Source organism: Mesoplodon densirostris, chromosome 19, assembly GCF_025265405.1.
Source record: "Mesoplodon densirostris isolate mMesDen1 chromosome 19, mMesDen1 primary haplotype, whole genome shotgun sequence".
Lineage (NCBI taxonomy): Eukaryota > Metazoa > Chordata > Mammalia > Artiodactyla > Ziphiidae > Mesoplodon > Mesoplodon densirostris.
This window is the reverse complement of record NC_082679.1, coordinates 857519-881541: the sequence shown is the minus strand read 5'-3', so window position 1 is coordinate 881541 and position 24023 is coordinate 857519. Positions and strand designations below refer to the sequence as shown.

Genomic DNA, 24023 nt, shown 5'->3' with positions numbered 1-24023 from the left:
AGAAACTTTTTAAATGGCAAAAATGAAATATTAAAAAATGAGATAGGGCCTCCCTGGTGGCGCAGTGGTTAAAGAGTCCGCCTGCCGATGCAGGGGATACGGGTTCGTGCCCCGGTCTGGGAGGATCCCATATGCCGCGGAGCGGCTGGGCCCGTGAGCCATGGCCGCTGGGCCTGCGCATCCGGAGCCTGTGCTCCGCAACGGGAGAGGCCACAACAGTGAGAGGCCCGCATACCGCAAAAAGAAAAAAAAAAAAAAAAAAAAAAAAAAAAAAAATGAGATAAATTTCCCAGAATGTAAAACAGAATAAAGACATCAGATTAAAAGGCCCATAGAAATGTCTTATGAAGTTAAACGTTTACTTACCATACAACTCAGCTATTCCACTTCTAGGTTTTTACCCAAGATAAATGAAAACCTGCATACACAAAAAAGCCCTGAAGAAGAATGTCCATAGCAGCTATATTTACACTAGCCCAGAACTGGAAACAAGTCAGTGTCCATCTACAGGTGAACAGGATGACTACTGCCTGTGGCACATCCGCATAATGGAAAGCTACTCAGCAAAGAAAGTAGACTGCTGATAAATGCTACAACGTGGATGAGCCTCCAAAACATGCTGAGCAAAAGAATCTAGATACAAACGTAGCATATGAATACAATACTGTATGATTCTATCTTTATAAAACTCTAAAAGACAATTCTAATATGTACTGTCAAAGCAGACATGTGGTTGCCCAGGTCTTGGGGTAGGGTGGAGATTAACTGTGAAAAGACATGAGGGAACTTTTTGGAGAAGGGCAAATCTTCTCTATTTTTATTGTAGTGGTGGTTGCAAGGGTGTTGACATTTTTCAAAATTCATCGAACTGTGGCCTTAAAGGGAGAGTCATCAGCATACCAGTGGTGTTTACAGGGCTTCAAGACTGGATGAGATCAAGGCACTGTGAGCAGATGGGAAGTGGTCAGTCGGACAGTAAGAGGTAAAGGAGGTGGGGAAGGAACAGCCAAGGGGCCTGAAATGAAGGCCAGAGAGGCAGGAGGCAAGTCCCCAAAGCCACGTGAACGTGTTTCAAGGAGGGAATGATCTATTATCTAAGAATCTAAGATGCTGCTGATAACGTCAAGGAAGAAAACAGAACTGACCACTGGATTTAGCAGTGTGGAGGTCATCTGGCAGCAAGGTAGGTTTTGGAGTGGGTCCAAGAAAGAATGGAAAGGGGTCTTCCCTGGTGGTCCAGTGGTTAAGAATCCGCCTTCCAATGCAGGGGACGCAGGTTCAATCTCTGGTCGGGGAACTAAGATTCCACATGTTGCCAGGCAACTAAGCCTGCGTGCCACAACTAGAGAGAAGCCCATGCACCGCAATGAAAGATCCCGTGTGCCCCAACTAAGACCCGACACAACCAAAAATAATAAATATTTTTTTTAAAAAAAGAAAGAATGGAAGGGAGGTGAAGACAGCAAGAAGAGACAACTTTTGAGATATTTTGCTTTCTGAAACAAAGCAGAGAATGATTCAGGAGCCAGAGGGTTTTTTGTTTTGTTTTTTTTTTAAAGTATGTTTACATGTCCATGGGGATAATCCAGTATATATAGAAAACCTGAGGATACAAGAGATAAGGGAAACTTGCTGGAGCGATGTCTTGGAGTAGTGGACATGGGACAGGCTCTGGTGCCAACCCAGTCAGTTCATATACAGGCACCAGTGGGAAGGCACGGAAATTACGGAAAGTGGGTAGGGAAGGTGGACAGATGTCATGTAAGGCCTCTGCTGGCTTCTGTCACTCAGGGAAACAGGAAGCAAAGTCGTCTGCTGGGAGCAAGCGTAAGGGAAGATTCAGTGAAGGGATTGTTGGAATCTTGGTACTAAACAGCCAACTAGCTTAGGAAAAGACACTTGAAACCAATGGTGGAGAGGTTCCAGTCACTGGTAATGGAATGGTCCTAGGGATGACAATGGGAGTGACTGTCTGTTGCAGGGTGGGTGACAAAACCGTGAGCAGACAGGTCAAAGAACTGTGAGGTCAGGACACAGGAAGATCATCTACCTGGACAATAAAATCAGGAGGTATTATGATGGGGGTGGTTTTAGATGCAATACAGCAAGAGCTGAAATCTTTACGGATGGGAAGGGTGAACCATTCATAAGGTGACTGCAACAGAGGGAAGCAAGAGTGATACGACAGTTTGGTGTCCCAAGAGTCAGAACTCAGTTTTAGAGAGAAGGGAGGGGAAACAAAGAAGAAGCGACAAATGAAGAGCGGGAGAGAAAGCAGCCACTCCCCGCAAGGATCGTAAGAAAAGGTACTGTGCAGAGGGGAGACCCAAGTTTCAGTCACAGCAGAAGGTGGCTGAATGGAGAGTTCCACCTGGGCCCAGCAGGTTTCAGAGTTGGGGAAGAGTGGAGCGTGGGGATCAAAAGGGCAATGAACTGAGCTAGATGTGGGTTAGAATAAGGGAGGTAAGAGGGGACCTGAGAGCCCTTGGCATACACAAGGTTGTGTAATAGGTGGTAGGGAGGTAGGGAATCCTTCTAGGAGGAAGCAGAAGTCTGGGACCCTTTTAGAAGGACACTTTAGAAGTCCAGGAGGCCCTTTTAGAAGTATTTTTTAAAAGATACTAAGCTTGGTGGTACAGTTACAGAACTTGCCAGGATGCTTGTGGAGTATTTGTGTATGACTTACAAACTCCTCTGTAGTCCCTACGTCAGACGCTCTGGGTTCGAAGTGTATTGCTTAGGGTATTAGGGCACCATACCCATATATTGGCAGTGCGCCTCTCGATGCACTAGGCTGCCGTGTCATACAGAGGTTAATAGTGCTGCCTGTGTCCTCGCCAAGGATCTCGGCACAAAGCACACAAGAATCCAATGAATTTACCCCGGCAACCTTTACTGTGTAACCCCTATACATTAAGGTAGGGTCAGTGTTACATACCTATGGAAGCGCCAGCTACGGGAGTCTGACAGTGAGCACAGAGTCCCACCATACCAGCAGGCCACTTTTTCTCAACCACTGGAGAGTCATGGACCCCTCAAGAACTAGATGAACCTTCTGTACCCTGGATTGCTAACCAATGCCCCTGAAACCCATCCAGGAAGGACTGCTGGCCCCTAATGATAGCCGTACCTTAGGGAAATACAGGAAATATTTGTGAACCGAAGAAACGCCACCCAAGTCCTCCTATTCATCTTGCCCCGATTCCACTCTGAGCACTCAGAGAAACTTCCTCGTTTTATGACTGATTAGCTCCTTTCCCTTCTGAATCTTCCCTACTATCAAGTAATCTCTTCATCTGGAGAAGATAAAGAAAATATAAACATTGAATTCTAGGGAGACCTCGAGAAATGGTGCTCTCATGTGCAGATGTGTCTCTTGCCCTCTGCCTCATGAAGGGCATTCTAAACCCATCAAGGGGCATTTCCTCTGACTTGCCCAAACCTCCAGTGAGTCCTCCAGCCCCTGCTCTGCTGTAATCTTCAGAGTCATAGGTGGTGAAATTTTAGGGAACCCAGGGCCCAGAAAATGCACTGATTCTGAATGTCCAATCCAGACTTCATATTCCAAAGGGAGCTTTGCTCTCATGGTACCCGAAATCCCACAGGGCAGAAAGCCAGGTAACTTTATTTCTCATTGTTTAGGAATTTGATTTTTATTATCAAATATCTACTATAAGAACACTGGACAAAATTAAAAAAAAAACATTAGGGGAAAAAAATCACTGCAGAGGCAGTGCAACACAGTGGTTAAAACAATCTCTGGAGCCGAACAATCTTTCTATTCCTAACTAGCTGTGTGTCCTTAGGTAGGTTTCTCATGATTTCTGCCTCAGTTTCTCCCTTTGTAAAACTGGGCTAATAATAGTACCTATCTCATAGAATTAACAGGACTGAACAAGTTAATATTTGAAGAGTATTTAAAACAAAGTCTAGCACATGATAAGTGCTGTATGTGTTTGTAAAACTTTAAAAAAAACCTTAACTGGGTTAATTTATCCATGAGTCTTTCCAGTCGTTATGCATATACACTTTTTAGATGTTATAGTAGATATGTATATACAATTTTGTGTCCTTTTTATTCTTTTTGTTATGTATATTGACTCAGTATCCATAATTTATAACTTACAGTGACTGCCTAAAACAGATTACAAACTAATTGTCCAACAATGCAGTAATGAGTAAACCATGGTCACTGACACACTGGGTTATTAAGTATCACCTTTTGTTCCAACATCAGTCTCATACTTATGGGCAATACCATTCCATCATTAGTAATCTCATTTACTAATCTTTTCTAAGGTTAATCTCGATCAACAGTAAATATCGCATTCAACACTTTTTTTTCCCTTAAATTCAGGTTTAGTATTCCATATTCTATTCCTTAAAGGGCACCCAGACCCTCCCCTTATAATAGCACAATCTGTGTTTCCGTAATGATGCACAAAATGTTACTGTAAAGCTTCCATCCAATATTCCAGCTTGATGCGAAACAGCGTATTTCTAGTTGAAACACTTTTCCTAGGATAAAGATTTTCCCTTAACAATGCACTCTGATCCACAAATAGTTGAGATCTCTTACTAAAAGATGTCTCATTCCCTACGTTCATGTTGCTCAAGTAGGATTCCTGGTGTCCTCTTCACTGTAATTATTTGATGTTAAATAAAGTCTACACAACTGTGGAAGGCTTTTGCCTATTCTTTTCATTCACAGGTTTCTTCTACGAAGATAATTTCTACTGATTAACAAGGGGAGAAGTCTTACTGAACTCGTATTAAAAATTTCCCCTCTTGATTACACTTATAGGGTTTTTTGCAATGTGTTATCAAATGTACAATAAAAGAAAAATCTCTCATCAATTCAATTCACAGAGTTTCTCTTCACTATGATTTCTCTGGTGTTGAAGTAGGGCTGAGTGACCACTAAAGGCTTTTCCACAGTCAGTGCATATAAAGCGTTTCTCTCCACTATGCATTCTCTGATGAATAATAAGAGAAGAATTCTTACAGAAAGCTTTCTCACAATGATTACATTTGTAGGGTTTTTCTCCAGTATGGTTTCTCAGATGTACAATAAGGGAAGAACTCTCATTAAATGCTTTCCCACATTCATTACATCTATATGGTTTCTCTCCAGTATGAGTTCTCCTGTGTGCAATAAGATGAGAGCTACAGTTAAAGGATCTTTCACATTGATTACATTTGTAGGGTTTCTCACCAGTGTGGATTCTCCGATGGGCAACAAGGTGGCAACTCTGGCTGAAGGATTTTCCACATTTATTGCACTCATAGGGCTTCTCTCCAGTATGAGTCCTTTGATGTCTAACAAGGTGAGCCATCTGGCTGCATGATTTTCCACATTTATTACATTCATAGGGCTTAATTCCAGAATGAATTATTTCATGTTTAGTGAGGGCTGAACGTTCTCTGAATGCTTTGCCACATTCCTGACAGTTATAGGGTTTCTCTCCTGTGTGAGTTCTCTGATGGGCAATAAGGTGGGAGCTCCAGCTGAAGGATTTTCCACATTCAGTACATTTATATGGTTTTGCTCCAGAGTGAGTTCTTTCATGTTTACTAAGGGCTGAGTAATCCCTAAAAGCTTTTTCACATTCATCACATTTAAAGGGCTTCTCTCCAGTATGCATTCTCATGTGGGCAATAAGATGGGAGCTCCAGCTGAAAGATTTCCCACATTCAGTACATTCAAAAGGTTTCTCTCCAGTATGAGTTCTCTGATGTCCAATAAGATGGGAGTTCCAGTTGAAAGACTTCCCACATTCATTACATACATAAGGTTTCTCTCCCGTATGAATTCTCTTGTGTACGATAAGATGAGAATTCCAGCTGAAGGCTTTTCCACATTTATTACATTCATAGGGTTTGATTCCAGTGTGAGTCCGTTCATGTTTAGTAAGGGCTGAACGATTCCTAAAAACTTTTCCACATTTATCACATTCATAGGGTTTCTCTCCAGTATGCGTTTTCTTATGTTGGATAAGGTAAGAGCTCCAGATGAAAGACGTCCCACATTCATTATATTCGTAGGGTTTCTCTGCAGTGTAAGTGCTTGTATGCTGTGTAAGGAATGAGTCATACCCAAAGACTTTCTCCCATTCATTGTACTTATATGCTTTCTCTACAGTACCAATTTTTTGATGTTCCATAAAGGATGAAAAGTAAAAGATATTCTCATATTCTTTGTAATCATACTGGTTTCCTCCAATATGAAGTCCTGGATGTTCACTAAATGATGGGCTCTGGTTAAAGATTTGATGGCATTCCTTATATTCATATAGTTTTTCTCCTGTATGCATTCCCATATGATCACCAAAATGTAGTATATGATTGAAAGATTTAACAGCGTCAGTACATTTGAAAAGATTATCTCCAGTCTGCACCCTTGCAGGGTGAACAGGTTGCATGGAGTGGTAGAAGGCTTTGTCATACTCATTATTTTCACAGGTAATCTTGTCTGCATACACTATGGCTGAGTCACATCTCCAACTTTCAGCATTTGTATCAGGCTTATAGAAATGTTCTATTCGAGGAACTTTCTGAGATGGAACAATGCTTAGGCTCTGGCTACACCCTGCCCCCAGTTCACAGAACTCAGAGCCTCTTTGAGACAGTACCTGCTTTTGCATGAAGACCATCTGCCTCACAGCTGTACTCTGGTTCATGTGATACATTTCTAATTGGTCTTTACCTCCCACAACTGCTAACCTGGAGAACCAAGGATCATCCCATATGTATCTCTCCAACTTCATGCTATGGGACTGTTCCTCCTCAAGAATGCTCTGTGTTGGGATCAACGCTTTGCTTTCAAGATTTCTCATCCATTCTGAAATAAACAGAAAATATCCATGAGAGCATAGGGAAAGAACTTCTAAGAGTAGAGTGGAAAAGGTAAGATTTACTGTCCATATTATTGAAAAGGTAAGCATGAACTTGTTTCCAAATAGACTTGTAACCCAGAAGAAGATCGTAATAGGAAAGAGAAGAATAGTAAAAAGTGAACAAAAGTAGTTAACCAGAATGCAAAGTGTGCACTGAATATGAATAAAACCCATTTAGGAGTATCTTCCCATGAAAAGGAGGACCAGTTATTACGTGTGTGCAGGAAAGAGTTAACTCTACACACTTGAGTTGGTCACACTTTGCACATTCCCAAGAAGGCCTGTTTCATGACTGGCCCTCGGCCAACTCCTAAGGACTGAGATCCTGGAATGTTCTAACTCATAGGAGTGTTCTGCAATGCTTGAACCCTTGAAGTATACTGCACTAACTTCTCTAGATAGTTTGTACAAACAATGTCATTTATGGTGAACACTTGCTTTCCTTCTGGGGTTCTGGAGCTTCCATGATTAGTCAGTCAGTCATGTGTGTCTAAATGACCAACCCCCAATAAACACCCTGGACTCGCAGGCTTGGGCAAGCTTCCCTAGTAGATGACACTTCACACAACTCATTGCTGAAGGAATTAAGTGAGTTCTTTGCAACTCCACTGGGAAAGAATTACTGAAAGCTTGCATTTGGTTTCCTCCAGACCTAGCTCCATGCACCTTTACCCTCTGCTGATGTTGCTTTGTGTCCTTGCACTGTAATAAACCATTACCCTGAATATAATGCCTTTTGAGTCCAGGGGGTCCTTCTAGTGAATCACTGAACCTGGGGGTTGTCTGGAGGATCCAGATGCATTTAATACTATTAAGGTGAAAAAATAATAACAGGTTTAACAAAAGACAGATGAACAACCAGCCCCTCAGCAACTAATGTTTCAATTATTAAAGTGTGCTAATTCATTTCTATGTTATGATGTCCTTACTGTTCCCCTACTTTGACACCTGCCAAAAAAAGAAGGGGATGGGGTTAAGAGAAAGTATCACCAACAAAGGTTTCAAGCTATCACATTATTTTCTATCTCACAGAGTTCAGTCAATAACACAAAATCATCCACCCGAATGGCAAAAATCACATGGTTTCAGGATACTCCTAAAGTTCTTCTAACATGTGTAGAATAATGACGAAAGAGATAGACTGGAAAGACAGCACACTGCAATGAAGCAGACACAGGAGTTATAGTCTGATAATCTGTATTTTAGTACTGGCTCTGCCACTATCCTTACGTGACTTTTCTGAAGATTAAATGAGATTGTGAATCCAGCAAAATGTCTGGCAAATTCAATATGTGGAAGCTACCTATCATCACTGCTGAGGTATCAGTCCTCCAACAACAGGGGTCTGTATTAGTTTCCTATTGCTGCTGTAACAAATTACCACACGTGTAGTGGCTTAAAATAACAAACTCACTGTCTCACAGTCTGAAAGTCAGAAGTTCTAAATGGCTTTCGCTGGGCTAAAATCAAGATAGCTTTCCTTCAGAAGCTCTAGGGGAAAATCCACATCCTTGCCTTTTCCAGCTTTAAAAGCTGCCTGCATTCTTTGGCTCGTAGCTCCCCCCTCCGTCTTCAAAGTGTATCATTCCAACCTTTGCTTCTGTCAGTCACATTTCTGTGTCTCTGACACTCCTTCCTCACTCTTAGAACGACCTCATGATAACATGGGCCCATCCAGACAATCCAAGATAATCTATCTCAAGATCCCTAGTTTAATTCACATCTGAAAAAGTCTCTTTTGCCATATAAGGCGCCATATTCACAAGTTTCAGATGTGGACATTTTGCGGGGGCAGGTATCATTATTCAGCATACCACAGGGTCTAATGCTGCAAGTACCCGACAGGGCCTAGACCCTTGTCCTCTTTCTCCAGGTTCTTCTTCTTTCTTCACTATATACCATTTCCCCCCTTTTACTACCCAAGTCTATTACAACAGAGAGAGATCCTACTCTGCTCAAGTAATGGCACTTACTATCAATTTTAAGCTTAGCTCCTAGTAGTTAGGGAATGATCTTCAAACAACTTTTGAATTTTTCCAGTAGAAACTTTTAAAAATGATAGCTGACCAAGTCACTGATTAGATAAGCAATGTCCGTCCAGCTTCATACTCAGTACTTATGGCCTGAGTGTCTCTTCCACCTGTAAATTATAATCTATGTGATGAGGTGACAATCTAAACAGTTATGAATACACACATTACATCACTGAGAGTTTGTGGGGTTGTAGATGCTAAGTGGATGGCAGGTCAGAAAAGGAGACCACGACAGAAGCAATCAAGGAAGGTTTCACACAAGAGAAATAACATGAGCTCAGTCTTCGGGCATGGCTCAAATACAGACAGACTGCTGGTATGGCATGAGCAAAGGCATGAGTGATGTGACTGAAATATAAGGAGGACCTTAAGGATGCCAGCTGAGTTAACTGCAGGAACTAGTCAGGAAATGAGCAAAATAATAGAAAAAATTGGAAGGTCTTGAAATCTGGTCAGAGTTATTTAAAAGGCAACTCAAGTCACTGTAGGTTTACTGGCAGAGACCTCATAATGGAAGATTTCAGGGATATAAATCTAGAAACAACATCTGAGGGGGCTAATAACAAATAATAATTCACTCACCAACTTGAGCTGGAATTTTATGAGGGTGCCTACCTGAGGGTGATGTTGGTGGAAGCTGAATGACACAGCTGATATTTCAGAGGAAGAAAATCTCAGAAGTCAGACAAGAGATTACTTCTTAGAGAGGAAAGAGCAGGCAGTCAGAATGACTTCCCCAGTTCCAGCTTAGCGGACTCACAGAAGGTTGGCATCAGGGATATAGATCAGGAAGACGGGGAAACAATCTAGAAGGGAGAGCCGAGATTCCTGGTTCTATCAAGATCAAGGAGACAGTTGAGATGACTTCCAAGAAGGCAGAAGCGTAAGGATGGAGGTGGTGGAACCACAGGGCTCAGGACAGTTACTTAGAATGGTCAGCACTGACCATTAAAGCTACTGGAATTCATGACTCCTTGGTGGAAGGTTTCAGATCCAGATAGGGGGCAACTGGTAAGACTCCACAAAAGTTCACTTCGTTAGATAGGAAGATGTCCAACCTCAGGACTCAAGAGGGGGCCATGGTACATCGTTAAATTAAAAACAACAAGATACAGAACAATGTGTATTGTATTCTACCTTTGGAAAGGTGAAAAGTAACTACATATGCCTATATGCTTATAGTTGCATAAAGAAACTCAGGAAACAAACAATAGAAATTATTGCAAGTAATTAACCTCGGTAAGATGCCAGTGAAATTTCACCACTCCATAAAAGCAACCATAAAACTGGCAAAACCTGACAGAATAAGTTTCTTCAGAATTATCTAAATTAACCAAAGCCTTGCAGCAACCCAGGGAGAGTTTATTCAAGGAAAACTGAGTTTCAATAATAACGGTGAGTTTTGTGGCATTTTAACTTACCCTAATCCCATCTGACTCCTCAACTCAGCAGTAGCCTTGGAAAATAACAGCTCACAGTTCTGGTGATAGAAGGAACAGAACAAAGCTAGAGCTTTTTCAAAGCCTCATTCCCAAAGAACAGTCATTATCTGACCTGTTTGGTGGTTCCCAGGAAGACCCCCACTTGAAAGGCTTGTGGGAACTTGCATAGCGCTAAAAACTTCTAGGAAGCAGGTATGTGTCAAACATTTAATGGCAATGTTTTAAAGCGTTACTGTCTGAGGTGATGGAAAACAGATGGGGTACACAATACACAAACCAGAAAATGAAAGTAAAACCCGAGGAGTGAGATGTCCATAGATTTGAAAAGTCCTAACATATTCCTGGGAATCTAGAAGGCCCATGCATACACACTGTAATTAAACTTTCAAAAGCCAAAGCCAAAGAGAGAATCCTGAAAGCAACAAGAGAGAAGCAAGTCATCACATACATGGGATCCTCAACAAGATAAACAGCTTATTTCTCATCAGAAACCACGGAGGCCAGAGAGAAAAAGAAATATGTCAACCATGAATTCTATACCTGGCAAAACTATCATTCAAAAATGGAGAAATCAAGACATTCTCTGATAAACAAAAGCTAAGAGTTTGCTGCAAGTAAACCTGCCCTACAAGAAATGCTAAAAGGAGTTCTTTAGGTTGAAATGAAAAGACACTAACTCGAAATACTGACCACCAGTAAAGGTAACTACATAGGTAAATACAAGAAGAGCATACAAATGCATTTTTTGTTTGTTTCCTATCTGATTTAAAAGACAACTACATAAAGCAATAATTATAAATAAATTATAAATCTGTTATGAATCTATGTTGAGACACAATGTACAGATGTAATTTGTGACCATAATAGCACAAAAGAGGGAGGACAGAGCTATACAGAAGCGAAGTTTTTGTATACTATCAAAATTAAACTGATAGTAACCCAAACTAAATTGTTATAAATTAAGACGTTAATTATAATTCCCAGGGCAACCATTAATAAAATAACCTCCAAATTTATAGTAAAAGGAAAGTGGTTACCTGTGTGTGCATCTGTGTGTCTGTGTGTCTGTCTGTGTGTCTCTCTGGAGAATAATAATAATGTGGATAAGAGGAGAGAGTATAAATGAGATTTTTTTCAGCTTATATTTTATATAGCTTTGAGTTTTTTGAATCATGTAAATACATTATCTATATTAAAAAAACATTTTTTGTTGTTTTTTCGAAAGAAGAGTTAGTGACTACAGGCCACAAGTTTAGCAATAAAAAATTAAAAAGCAGGTAAATGAATGAGAAGTCTTCTTAGACAAAGGGACAAAGCAGAGAACATGAGAGGTGAGGAGGGAAACTGCAGCATACAAAAACTGTTACCGTGTTACAAAGGTGGGCATCTTTGCTCTGAATCAACAGCAGAAAAAAGTCAATATAAGGGGTAAAGCTCCTTGGACGGAACTGTGACTGTCTCTGAGGAAGTGAACTCCTCACGGCCTCAGCCCACTTCTCAAACAAGGAGGGCTTGGAGGAAGGTTCCTCACTCCCACCTGGGGTCTGCTCTCACCTGGACAAGTGCCTTCAGGAGGATATGCCTGCTCCACTGACCACGGCTCTTCTCCTTGCTCCAACAGGGAGATGACCTCGGGCTTGGCGATCTGATTCCCTACATGTGGAGGAAAAACACAGACTTGTAGAGCCATGTAACCCTCCCTTGCCTATTTCTCATGAATGACTTCACTTCATGCTTTATGAGCAATAGGGATTTCGTCCTTGAACCTCAGGGCTCAAGATCATCTCAGCCCTTCTGAAGCCTCGTAAGCTTGTAAACAGAGAGTGGCACAGGGGATCGCAAGGGGGACAGTATCGTTTACTTGGGCAGTCCCCGCCTTACCCACAGAGAGCAGATGCCCATAGGTCTCCAGCATCACATCACGGTACAGGGTCCTCTGAATAGGGTCCAGCTGTCCCCATTCCTCTTGGGTGAAGTCCACAGCCACATCCTTGAAGGTCACTGGTTCCTAAAAGAGCACACATGTTCCTCCTCAGCCCGGAGCTACCCCCGCTCCAGTGTTTTTGGGGCTGGAGTGAGGCTGACAGCCCTGGGGTGGAGAGAGTACATAGAGGAATTGTCCTGGATGCGTTCAGTATTCTCAATGACATGGGTCAGGTCTCACTGGGAGCCACCCAGGGCCCTGCATTTGGGATGTACTCTTAGGGAGTTAGATATCTGGGCCCACAATAACCACAATAAAGATGAACAGGTCTCTCCTAAGATCTTGCCCAATTCTAGTTAACACTGGCTAGTATGGACAGGACTCCCATCTGGGCAATTCCTCCTGCTTCTCTGGAACTGCAGACACTTAATAAGACTGAGACCAGGACCAGGGTGGATGCAGACTCTGAGCCCTGGTCACAGACCAGAGAACCTGGGGCTCAAGTCTGCTCCACGTGTGGATCTAGGATCTGGAAGGGTGACCGCCTTCCTGGCCACAGGAGAGACACTTCCACTCCCAGATTGTCTCTGACCCAAGGACTGGAGGTAGGGGTGAGACGGGATTGAGCAGAGCAGCCCAAGCCAAAGAGAATCACTTACAGTTGCTGTCAAAGCACTTTGAGTTTGAAAAAGTTCAAACTGATGTTTTTAGGAAAAAGAGAACCAGGAATACCCACTAGAAAGCTAAAGGGAAGTCTGATTTTTGCAATGAATGCATCCCTTACAGTCCTTTGAAGCCATCAACGTGAGACTCAGGTATCTGGGCACTTCCAGGGTGGGGCAGGGGGACTGGGGAGCGAGCTGTGCTTCATGGGAGGTGAGTGGGCGACAAACCCCGCAGCCCCTGCTCCTTCCTAGGGCCCCCTCTTGGCCTGTCTGTGCACTACGGTCCTCCCCTCCATGTCAGTGCAGAATCATCCCCAGGACAAACACCCACTGAATGGATACACGTGCAGTGCGCTTCCGCTCCAAGCATCCTTCCACTTCCTCACAGCCTGCTAATCACTTCTCTTCCACCCGCATGCGGCCTTCCTTTCTGTCCTGCGAGTCATCCCTGATCAGGGTCAGCCCTCATGCTGGTTCAGTGTAGACTTTACTCTGCTGGTCTGAACTGCTCCTCCTCCACCTTCACATGACTGGCTTGAAACACAGAACTGCTTCTGCTCCAGTGATTCTCTAACTCCAAAAAGCATTTACAACGGCTATTCACAACCTCCTTTAGTGAAACCCTCCCTAACCTTGGACTCCTCAATTCCAATTTTTTGATTTTCCTGTTACAGACATGCCCAGGCCTCAGTTTCCTTACTGGCTGCTGCTTCTACATTTTTTGGGTAAACTTTTTTTACTTAAATGTAACATTCGGGTAGAGAAGTGCACAAAACCGAAGTGTGCACCATACCTAAACTCAATGGACTTTCAGAGTGATCACACTTGGGAGACCAGCTGGGAGGCCAGGCTTCCTACCCAGGGTGCTCCTGGTGTGCCCGTCTCACGCTCCCTAATCTCCCTGAAGGGTGCACCTACTTAGATGGCTTCAAAGTTCAATAGTTAACAAGGTCCAAACCCACATCGTGGCAGCTGTCAAGCTGGTGGACTGAGCCACAAGTTCACCTCCCACCCTTCCCAAGACCCCAACAGATCCCCATACACATACTTAAGAAGGAACAAAACCACCACATCTAATTGACACAGAAGGAACGAAATCACTAGAGAGATTCTGCAACCCCTACTAAAATAGTGGACATTGGCAATGATCATCGATGACTGCTAAACCACGGGTGAAAGGCAGAAAGGGAAATGTCCGATGGAGGGGTCAGGCTGACAATACCTGCACCCACTAATCCATCACATCATCTGGAAGTGGGCCAACCAGACAACCTGTGCCCACTGATGCAGGACAGTAGGAAGGACCCAGCACCACCTATCAAGTACTCTTGCCCAAAATACAAAGCCTGAATCTGCCCTATTCCCTAGCTCACCTACCAATCTATGGGAAACAGCAGTATAGAGGAACTCATCCAAGGTCATCCCAAGGGCAAAATCAGGCAACCCAACAAGACAGGTGACCTGGTTTCTTGAGTATATGAAGCACATGCAACATGCGGTCCTGGCTTGGATCTTGATCTGAATAAACAACTGCAAAAGACATTTTGGGGACAAGTGGGGAAAAGCGAATACGGGCTTGGTATTAGGTAATAGTAAGGAATTACTGTTGTTAATTTTGTTGGGTGTGTAAAGGTATTGTGTTTATCTTCTAAAAGGTATGTATGTCTCAGATACATACACAGAAGTGTGAAATGATACAGTATCTGTGCTTCACTATAAAATACTCGTTTTTTTTTTAAAGGTTGTCCGAATAAATGAAAAGGCAGAAAGCTGGAAGGTGACATTTGCTAAGGCTGGTGAATGTGGGTGTCTGTCGTCAGCTGAATAATGGCACTGCCAAAGACGTCCACATCCTAATGACTGTTACCTTAATATGACAAAAGATGTCATAGTTACAGAGATGTGATTACGTTAAGGATGTTGAGATGGGAAGACTATCTTGGATTATCCAGTGGGCCCAGTGAAATCACAAGGGTCCTTACAAGTGAAAGAGGTAGGAGGGTCTGCGTCAGAGAAAAGGAGACAATGCAAGCGGAGGTCGGAGTGATGCACACTGAAGATGGAGGAAGGGGCCATGAGCCAAGAAATGGCAGGTAGCTGAAAGCGAGTGAAAGCAAGGAAGCAGCCTCTCCCCTGAGCCTCCAGAAGGAACACAACCCTTTGGACCCATTCTAGACTTCAGACTCCAGAGCATGAGAATAAGTTCATGTTGTTCTAAGCCATTAAGTTTGTGGTAATCTGTTACAGCAGCAACAGGAAACTCGTAGGGTTTTAAAATCTCCTAAAGTTTTTTTTAAGAAAGTAAACGACGTAACGGGCCAGCGAAGAGCCTGTCGGCATGTGGCGTTCTACACATTCCCGGAGGATGGGGAGATGAGTGTGGCTGACCAAGGAAACAGAGCAAAGGAGACCCCAGGCCTGCACGTTAGAAGGGGCTGCAGGGGAAGCAGGACCCCAGGAGAGGCTCTGGGCTCTGAGCTTAAATGCCACTGAAGTCAGGAGAATCAGGCTGCAAGGTCTATACTCAGGACCTCTATATTGAGGACAACTTTGCCAGTTGCCCCATATTCCTGCCAGCCACTTTGCCTTATGGGCAAAACTCCCTGGACCCTCCTCATACTCAAGAGTGCGGGAGGTTCTCAGGATGAGTGACTACCGTGGAGTTCAGACCGCTTCAGCCCAACACAGGGAGAGGGGAGGGGTCTGTGGCCTAACAGCCAGCTGTGCACCCAGGAAACCGGAAGCAGAACCGACCTGGTGATCCTGGCCCACCAAGGCACATGGACATTAGAGTGAGACTTGTCAGGGGAGGGAGGGAGAGAGAGGGAGAGAGACAGGTAGAGACAGAGACCTAGAGGCAGGTCAATCAGGAACCAGACCTGCTCAGGTGTACAAAGCAGATCTGTCAGACACAGCCTCGCAGCTCTTCTCTGGTAAACAAAGACAGACCAGAGGGCCCCTGCACACATGAGCAACATCTGCACAGGTGGAAAGACCGAAGTTAGCAGCTAAGAGGACAGAGAATCCAGGCAGCAGTCACATCCAACTTCCAATGACCTATACTTTAAATTCCCAGATTGGAAAGATTCAGTGTAAAATGGGACAGGATCATACAAGAGGCTCAGAGAATATGAAGAGATAAAAAACACAGCAGTCAGGGGGCCATCTAATAGAGACAACCTCAGAAAAATAATATAAAGGAAAACAGGAGGGAATGTTTAAAAAACACAGGACTTCTTTAAAAAAGACACAAAACACTCGCCATAAACAAAGACAGATATATTTGACAAAAATATACCAAAAAACATTTCACTGATCAAAGACACCATAGAGACAAGCTACAGATTTGGAGAAAATAATCCATATGCAGCAAAGACTCAGGATCCAGAAAGCATGAAATGCCTATATATTGTGAGAATCTACAGAAATCTAGGGATGGGAGACACACACAGAAAGAAGGAAATACAGATGGCCAATAACTCCTTTAAAGATATTCAACCTCACTAGCAATCAAGGACATGCAAAGGAAAATAGCGCAATAAACTTTTGTGGTCTTGAGGTAAACAAAACTTAGAAGACCCGGTATTAATAGTGTCCAGTGGCAGCAAAGATGCAGGGAAATAGGCCCCTTCTCTGAGTGGGGAGACTGAGAAGGGGCTTTGCCCTTTCAGAGCCCTTGGCAGCACTGCTCCCACTGAAAGCACAAACCCCCTGAGACTCGGCGAAGTGCTGCCTGCAGGGTACGGCTGTACTGATGGACTTGCACGTGCGCACCAAGTGAAACTAACGGCAAGAACTCCCACAGGGCTCTGCTTGGAATAGGAAGGATGGTGTAAGGAGGAAGGACGGAGAAGCCTCTTCTCAGAAGAGATGGATAGAGGTGGCGAAAGAAATGTACTGGACCTTCATCTACCACGTGGATGGACCTCAAAATTGACCTTGAAAGGTGTAGAAAAGCTACATGGAGAAAAAGCATTGTTAAAAGAACCAGATTATTACCTTATAATGTCTACAGAGTTTATTACCTACATTTGAGTATGAAAATGCATTAACTGTGTACATATCTTAAGTGGTTGTTGTCAGGAAGGGTGTGAAAACAATGTGATTGGGGACTAAAAGGAACGAAAAGCAAATATGGCAAAACATCAACGATGATTAATTTGGAGTGGGACCCTGTCTGTTGAATCACTTTTTACACTTTTCTGCAGTTATGGAACTTGTCAAAATAAACATTTAAATAAAAAGTATTTTCAGAGTTGAGAGATGTCATCCAAACTGCAAGGGCCCATGGACTGCCAATCAGGAAGGAAAAAGACCCCCAGTGGAATATGCCCCAATGTCAGGGCTCACAACTCGAGGAGGCCTTAGGGATGCAACGAAAATGCAAAACTGAGGCTGGTGATGAAACAGAAGAGACAGCATAAGATAGGCACCTAGTCTCACCAACTGTGGAGACAAGGGGTGGGGCTGGGAGACGAAAGTCTCACTGTTACCTAATGCTTAGGAGCAAGGACGCAGGGCAGAGAAGGGCCCCACCCCCTGGGTAGGACTGAGCCCTTCCATTTCACAGGTAACCCTTACCTGAACTCCTACTTTCCAAATATCATCTGCCAGGATGACTTGCAAAGATGTTTCACCCAAATTCTCGTAAACATTTTTGGACATGTTGCTTTGTACACAAGTATAATCATTTATCTAGACATTCTACGGCACTTTATGAAATCTGACACACCAGCCTCACGTTTAAACTACAGGAAGGTTTAAGGGAGGATGAGAGGGTGCTGAGCTGGGTCTTAGCTGTTTGCCTGACAGCTAAGGATATCATCTGATTGCTCCTGCATTACCTGAATTCTCTGACAACTGGCCCCTTCATGGAACCTGGGGAAGTTCAGATATACTCTCTGGCATCTTCAGAATTGCATTACTTATTAATATTTTAGGGCAAGCTCTTTGCAGAGAAGGAAAATATAACTAAACTGTGCTCAACCTGGAGACAACCAAAGATGGAGGCAGAGTATTCCATTAATTGGTGTTTTATGTGAATGTTTACTGTGCAGAAATCTTTGGTGGATTGTTATAGTGGGGGTTTGAGAGTTTCCATATTTGGGGGGGCTGACTGGGGTTTTTATATGGGCTGGGATATTATTATTTTCCCTATTCATCAAAATAATGGGCTCCCACTAGCTGAAACTTCACTAACCAACATGTTTGTAAGATCGGACTATTCAGATAACAAGGGATGACAGCATTTGGTATTTTCACCAGGTGAATGCTTTATTTCAATAAATATTTAGTTTGGAGGGAACAATAGAGGGATAAGGGGCTCTTGTTTGTGTTCCCAAGACCTCACTTAATACAAAACTCACACACTCAAGTCTTGAGTTTCCCACAGGGAAACATCCAAAGTGGGTGTGGGAAGGGGCCAGGAGTACATGCTCACAAATCACAACTCTTCAGACATTAGGGGGTGGTGTTATTTTAATTCTCCATTTTATTTTCTCAGCATTAACTCTAATAACTCTCAGAAACCCTCACATAAATTGACAGCAGAGTGCAGCACAGTGGTTATTAGAACTTCTTCACAGCACTTCACTACAGCTAACTTCTGTTCCCAAGCAACTGATCAGGGCCCATCTTTCAGCCTAGTCTAGCTTCACTATCGATTGTCTGCAAATGACCGCACGTTGTAAGAGCAGCAAACACCAGTCACCCAAGCTGTGATGCCCTCATTACGTGGCTCAGACCTGAGACGGCAGTGCTGTGACGTGGGGACAGCATACTCACGACGTGCTTCACCAGTCAGCCTTGAAACTGTGGGAGGTTTTGTTAACTTTTTTTTAACTTGGCGGGAGGGGTAAAGCTAAGCAGAGATGTTATTAACATTTTTATATCACAGTATCTCACATTTGCTCGATTCATTATTTTAACTTAGAAATGAAAAATCTAAATATAGTAATGAAACTATTTTTGTCTTTCACAGCAGAGAATCATTAGAGTACATGTAAATCTGAAGAACTAGGATAAAAATTTCTCATTTAGAAAAAACCCTAAGAAACTGAAACAGTAAGTTAAAAATGGCTACTTCCAAGTCATGAAAAGAAATAAAATACTGATAAACGATACGACATACAGGACGCTTGAAAATATGGTAAGTGACAGAAGCCAGACACAAAAGGCCATATATTATATGATTCCCTTTATATGAAATGCCCACAATGCGCAAATACAGAGAAAGTAGATTAGTGGTTGCCAGGAGCTGAGAGCTGGGGAACCAGGGAGTAACTACTAATGGGTATAGGGTTTCTTTTTGGAGTGATGAAAACGTTCTAGAATTAGAACTTTATGGTACATGGATATTTCAATAAAGCTTTTCTTTACAACACTGTTTTAAGTGGCCGCCTCCAGTAAGGGGGCTGAGCAAGGGGGGGAGGGAGATGACGTAACCTGTGCTGCCCTGTCTCTCTCGGGAGCCACCCTGTGCCCGTACAGTCCCGACGTCCTCCTGCCTCACCTCCCCTGCGCCTCTCAGATCTGGCTCCCGGCGCTGGTCGGGCTGAAGCCTGCGTCCCACGGCCCCCCTTCTTTCTACTCCCCCGCCAGGGGCCACTTTCCAGCCACATTCTCGACCCTGGTTCCTGCTGCTCCCAACACTTCAGAGGCTTCTCATTACCACCAGGATGGAGACCCAGTTCGGTGGCGGGCATTCAGGATGCGGCTGGGTTTGTCCTGGCCTCTTTGGCCTAAAATCTAATTATGGTCAGCCTTCACCCAGATGCTGGTCATGCAGTGTGTCCCCATGCTGCTACAGGAGGCCAGATTCCTGCTCACCAGGCTATGCCCACCTGGCTGACGTGTCCCCTTTGCCCCTTGGCTCAGGGGTGTCCTATCTCCCAGGCAGCCTCCTCTCCACAGCAAAAGGACCCCAGGCGCTCTGGGCCCCAGGGCCTCTATGCAGACTCTCCCAAGGCATCAGGTGTGCTCCGCTCCTCCAGGGCTCAGGGCCTCCCTAAGCATCTCTGGCTTGTGTCCTGAACCACTTGTGCAGCACTAGGCAGATGGTGAGGTCTCAGCAGTCGACTGAACCACCCTGGAAAGTGGCATGGGAGCTCCTCAGGATGGGGGCTAACACTTCACCTTGTTCTCTTCCCAGTAAGCACAGAGCTCAGCAGACATCATCAATCTGAGTCAGGCACTGAATATATGAGGGAAGGTGGGAGGGAAAAAGAGGAGGGGGCTGCTAGCCAAAAGGGAGCTGCCCCTTATCCACCAAACAGCCCACAGCACAGCTGAGGCTCGGGACTCTGAACAGGCTGGTTGACAGTGAGGCTGCAAGTCATGGAAAACAGAATTCTCCCGACCTGTGCTCAGGAATCAATAAACTTCTAGCTGATTCCTTCTCTACCCAAACCCTAGCTGTGGTAAACTGAGGAAGTACATCGACTGGGATGGCCGGGAACACCCTGAACACCTTAGGGAACAGGGCAACCGTTGAGGAAAAAGCAGAAGCCCCATCTTACCTGGGCCTGGGCTGTCGGAAGCCTGGGGGCCCTCCTCCTCTCTTCAGGGGTCTTCTCCACGCACCAGGTAGAGTCCTGAGGACACAGAGCTGGGGGAGGAAAGTGAAGTCACAGAGGCGGTTCTCCCTGCCAGAAGTATGCCCACGTGAGTCCCACCTCCTGACGCTGTCCTTCCCCTCTGGGCAAGGGGAAAACCCTACCTCCTCATGGTATAGATGAAAGCAGTGAGGCCGAGGAGTTAAAGAATGTGCCTAAACACATGAACCATCCCGCCTTGCTGAGGCACTGTCTTAGGCAAAGTGCCTCTTCACAGACTTTCTAGGCCTGAGCCCTAAGTGGCCACACATTCATTCTCATGCATCCTGTCCTGGATATACCATCACACTGTATCCCCCAGTGGAGTGTTCTGGTCCCTCCCTGTTCCAGCTCTGCCCAGAGACAGAGCTGGACCAGACCCCACGTCCCCGGCCCCCTCCTCCTCGGCTCTAATTCCCTGGCAATGGCAGGTTACTGCTGGGAGAGACCACAACATGTTAACCAATGTGGCTGATGGGGACACAAGTTGTTGTTTTTTGTTTTTTGGGTTTTTTTTGCCACACCATGAGGCATGTCGGATCATAGTTCCCCGACCAGGGATGGAACCCCCATCCCCAGCAATGGAAGTGCGGAGTCTTAACTGCTGGCCCACCAGGGAAGTCCGGGGACAAAAGTTCTTGACTCACCCCAGGAGGCCCACGGGTCAACAGCCGCCATCCCCCAGGGCTGGTCCGTAAGGATACCTGCATCAGAGGATCCGGTTAGGACAAGGAAAGGAAAGAACTGTGACACCAATCCTAGTGACTAAAGGCTACAGATGGAAAAGGAGAACTGTCTCACTAATGCGCAAAACAAAATTCCGTAAGGAGAGACCAAGGACGTGTGAAACAAACCCAACATAAGCTAGATTTAGAGCAGAAATGCACAGGTGGGTCACTTTCAGGAATTTTATTGATATGATACAGCAACGGAATAATTAAGAACAGAACTCTTTAAATGGGCTGGAGAGATATTTGATAAAATTTAACATTACTTAATTTTTAAAAAAAATTAGTAGAAAGATACTCCTTTGATGTCTTTAATGACAAATACATGAAAGCTCGTTTAAAGGTAAAACACACCACTGATACTATTTTAACATTGTTCTTATAAACCAGTGATATATACTAAGAAACAATAATAATAGTAAAAAATACGGGAGTAGTAGAGAAATTTTGGTTGTACGTACGACTGTCACACAAATCACTAGAAAATCTCTTAGAACTAATGAGACTTCTCAGGAGATGACTATGAAATACACAAAAATTACATTGTCTTTAATACAAACAACCAATTTTTTAAAGAAATGTCACTCAGTTCTAATTATGTACCAAGACAGAGAGACCCCCCCGCTCCAATCCCAAAAGCCCTCAGCCCCTCTCCAGCAGATCACTGCTGGGGAGGCCCAGAAGAAACAAGATTTGTACTCACCCCAGGAAGCCCACGGGTTGATGGCTGCCATCCTGCAGCATTAATCCACCAGGAGCTGGGCCAGGAGCAGTGGATCTGGGTGATTACTGAAAGCAACTGCAATACCCACCTAGTGATAAAAGTGAAAAAAGACAAAAAATGGTCTTTCCTCACAGAAGATCCAGTGGGAATAAAGAGAACACATCCACAGGAACAACAAAAGACTCCTACAGAGCATTATAAGAGTACAATTTACATGTCAAAAACATGACAGAATTTCTTAAGAGAAATGAAGGGTGACAAGAATTAGCTGAAAAATGGGCACGTTCCAGAATAAGAGAGCAGAAAGTTGTCAACAGTTCTCAAGAGACGGGTACTGACAACGACAAGGTAGCTTTTCTGTTGATTTAACGAAAATTACTGTAAAATCTACCTACAAGCTTCACATATAAGTGGCTGTCTAGAGCAGAAAGGAAGGAGGGACGGGGGAATGACTGCTTAACGGGTTCAGGGGTTTTTTACTTGGGGGGGGGTTATGAAAATGTTCTGGAATTATATAGTGGTGATGACTGCACAACGTTCTGAAAGCACAACAAAATCACTGACTTGTACGATTAAATGGTTAATTTTATGTTACGTAAATTTTATCTTAAAATAAAAAATCCACCTGGAAGACCTACCAGGCCCAAGTCTGTCTGTCTCTGCTGGTACAGAGGCCAACAGAAAGCCGGGTTTGGAGCCCAGACCATCCCCAACTCCCTAAGTTCTAGGCTTATTTATGCAAGTCCCGCACCTCTCTGAGGGCCCGACGCCCACTGGCAGAGCTCCGCGGGTTCCTGGGAGCGTGCATAAAGCACTGGAACGCCCACTGGGCACCAGGAGCACCGGGACCTGCGCCCGAACTCCAAGTCGGCACACTGAGTATGCTGCACTCTTGCCTGCAGCTTGACAAAGTCCTCGGTCACTGTACGTTTAAAGGGCTGTTCCCAACCCCTTTTTGACTTGCCTCCGCGTCAGATGAGAACGGACTCGCACGAGAAACGGCCGCCAGGGAAGGAAAGGTGGACTCCCCGGAACGGCCTCGGAGGCCTCCTCGCCTCCTGCTTCCTGGCCTCCCGCCCCGGATTTCCTCCGCAACCCTGCCGCGGGTGCGATGCTCACAGCCCGTCCCGGGAACGGCCGGACTCACCTGGTTCGCAGCCACCGGCCTCGCACCCCTGAGGGACAGTGCCCGCCGCTCTTCGCGGGCGACTTAAGCTCGCGTTTGCTTCGCCGGGGACGTTAGGCCCGGCTCGCCCGTGCGTCTGGGGTTCCCGCCCGGAGGACAAAGGCCCGACGCGCAGGGCTCACCCGGGCCCGCCCAGCCGTTCCAGCGCGGCCGCGAGGCCGTAGGCGGGTCGAGGGACCCGCCCTGGCGTCGCGCCCGCCGCGAGTGTAGGCGTCGGCTCTCCCCACCCGTTCTCCCGACCCTCCCAGCCAGCGGCAGCGGCAGCGGCAGCAGTAGTAACCCCACGGACTGGGCGACCGCCTCACCTCAGCAGCGGACAATGGCGGCCGCTCCCCCCACCCACCTCGGCCCGGCGTCGACCGGGACGCGCCGCGCAGGCTGCTGGGAGTCGTAGTTCCAGGCGGAGCGCTTCCGGCTGGACCGGAAGCGCCTCCTTGGCAAGTTCCTGGAGGTGCTCGGCGTCCGAGTTCCGCCTTCTAGGGGTTTACCCGGACCGCCGTGCCACAGACCTCGGCGAGGCGGGCGGTGCTTTCCCAGCCGCGGACCGCGCTCCCCAGCCACCGCTGCCTGACGTTAGGGGGCCTCGGTAAATCGCCGATCGGCGAGCCTCAGTTTGCCCGTCCGTAAAACGGCGGCTCGCGGTAGCCGCACTTAACAGTGGGAACTTGGTTGAAGTCTGAGACTTTCCTTTTCGTTCAGTAGTTACAAGATTGTAAAGAAGTGGTTGTTATGATACCTTTTTCGGACAAGGAACCTAATTTTGAGCTTCCCCTCACATATGAAGCCCTACTCCTTGTTACCGAGACGAATTTGAGTCCGCTGGACCGAGGCCT

General features: G+C 45.2%; 1 protein-coding gene across 14 annotated transcripts in view; it reads right to left on the bottom strand.

The window, feature by feature from the left end:
- Positions 1–23507, bottom strand: part of LOC132480134 (zinc finger protein 606) — a 30002-nt gene extending 6495 nt beyond the window's left edge. For 9 of the 14 annotated variants that reach the window (XM_060084047.1, XM_060084048.1, XM_060084049.1 and 6 more), the window contains exons 1-7: positions 23152–23507; positions 21984–22092; positions 21200–21256; positions 20478–20566; positions 12253–12379; positions 11926–12024; positions 6724–6841 (exon numbers count right to left, since the gene is read on the bottom strand). In XM_060084047.1, coding sequence (XP_059940030.1) covers positions 6724–6841; positions 11926–12024; positions 12253–12379; positions 20478–20566; positions 21200–21256; positions 21984–22014 — 521 coding nt within the window. In that variant the 5' untranslated portion in view covers positions 22015–22092; positions 23152–23507. Of the gene's footprint in view, positions 1–252; positions 6842–9544; positions 9615–10350; positions 10410–11408; positions 11461–11925; positions 12025–12252; positions 12380–20477; positions 20567–21199; positions 21257–21983; positions 22093–23151 lie in introns of those variants that run through there. The other 5 variants (XM_060084059.1, XM_060084044.1, XM_060084058.1 and 2 more) reach the window with 5 other exon arrangements.
- Between the last annotated feature and the right edge of the window lie 516 nt (positions 23508–24023).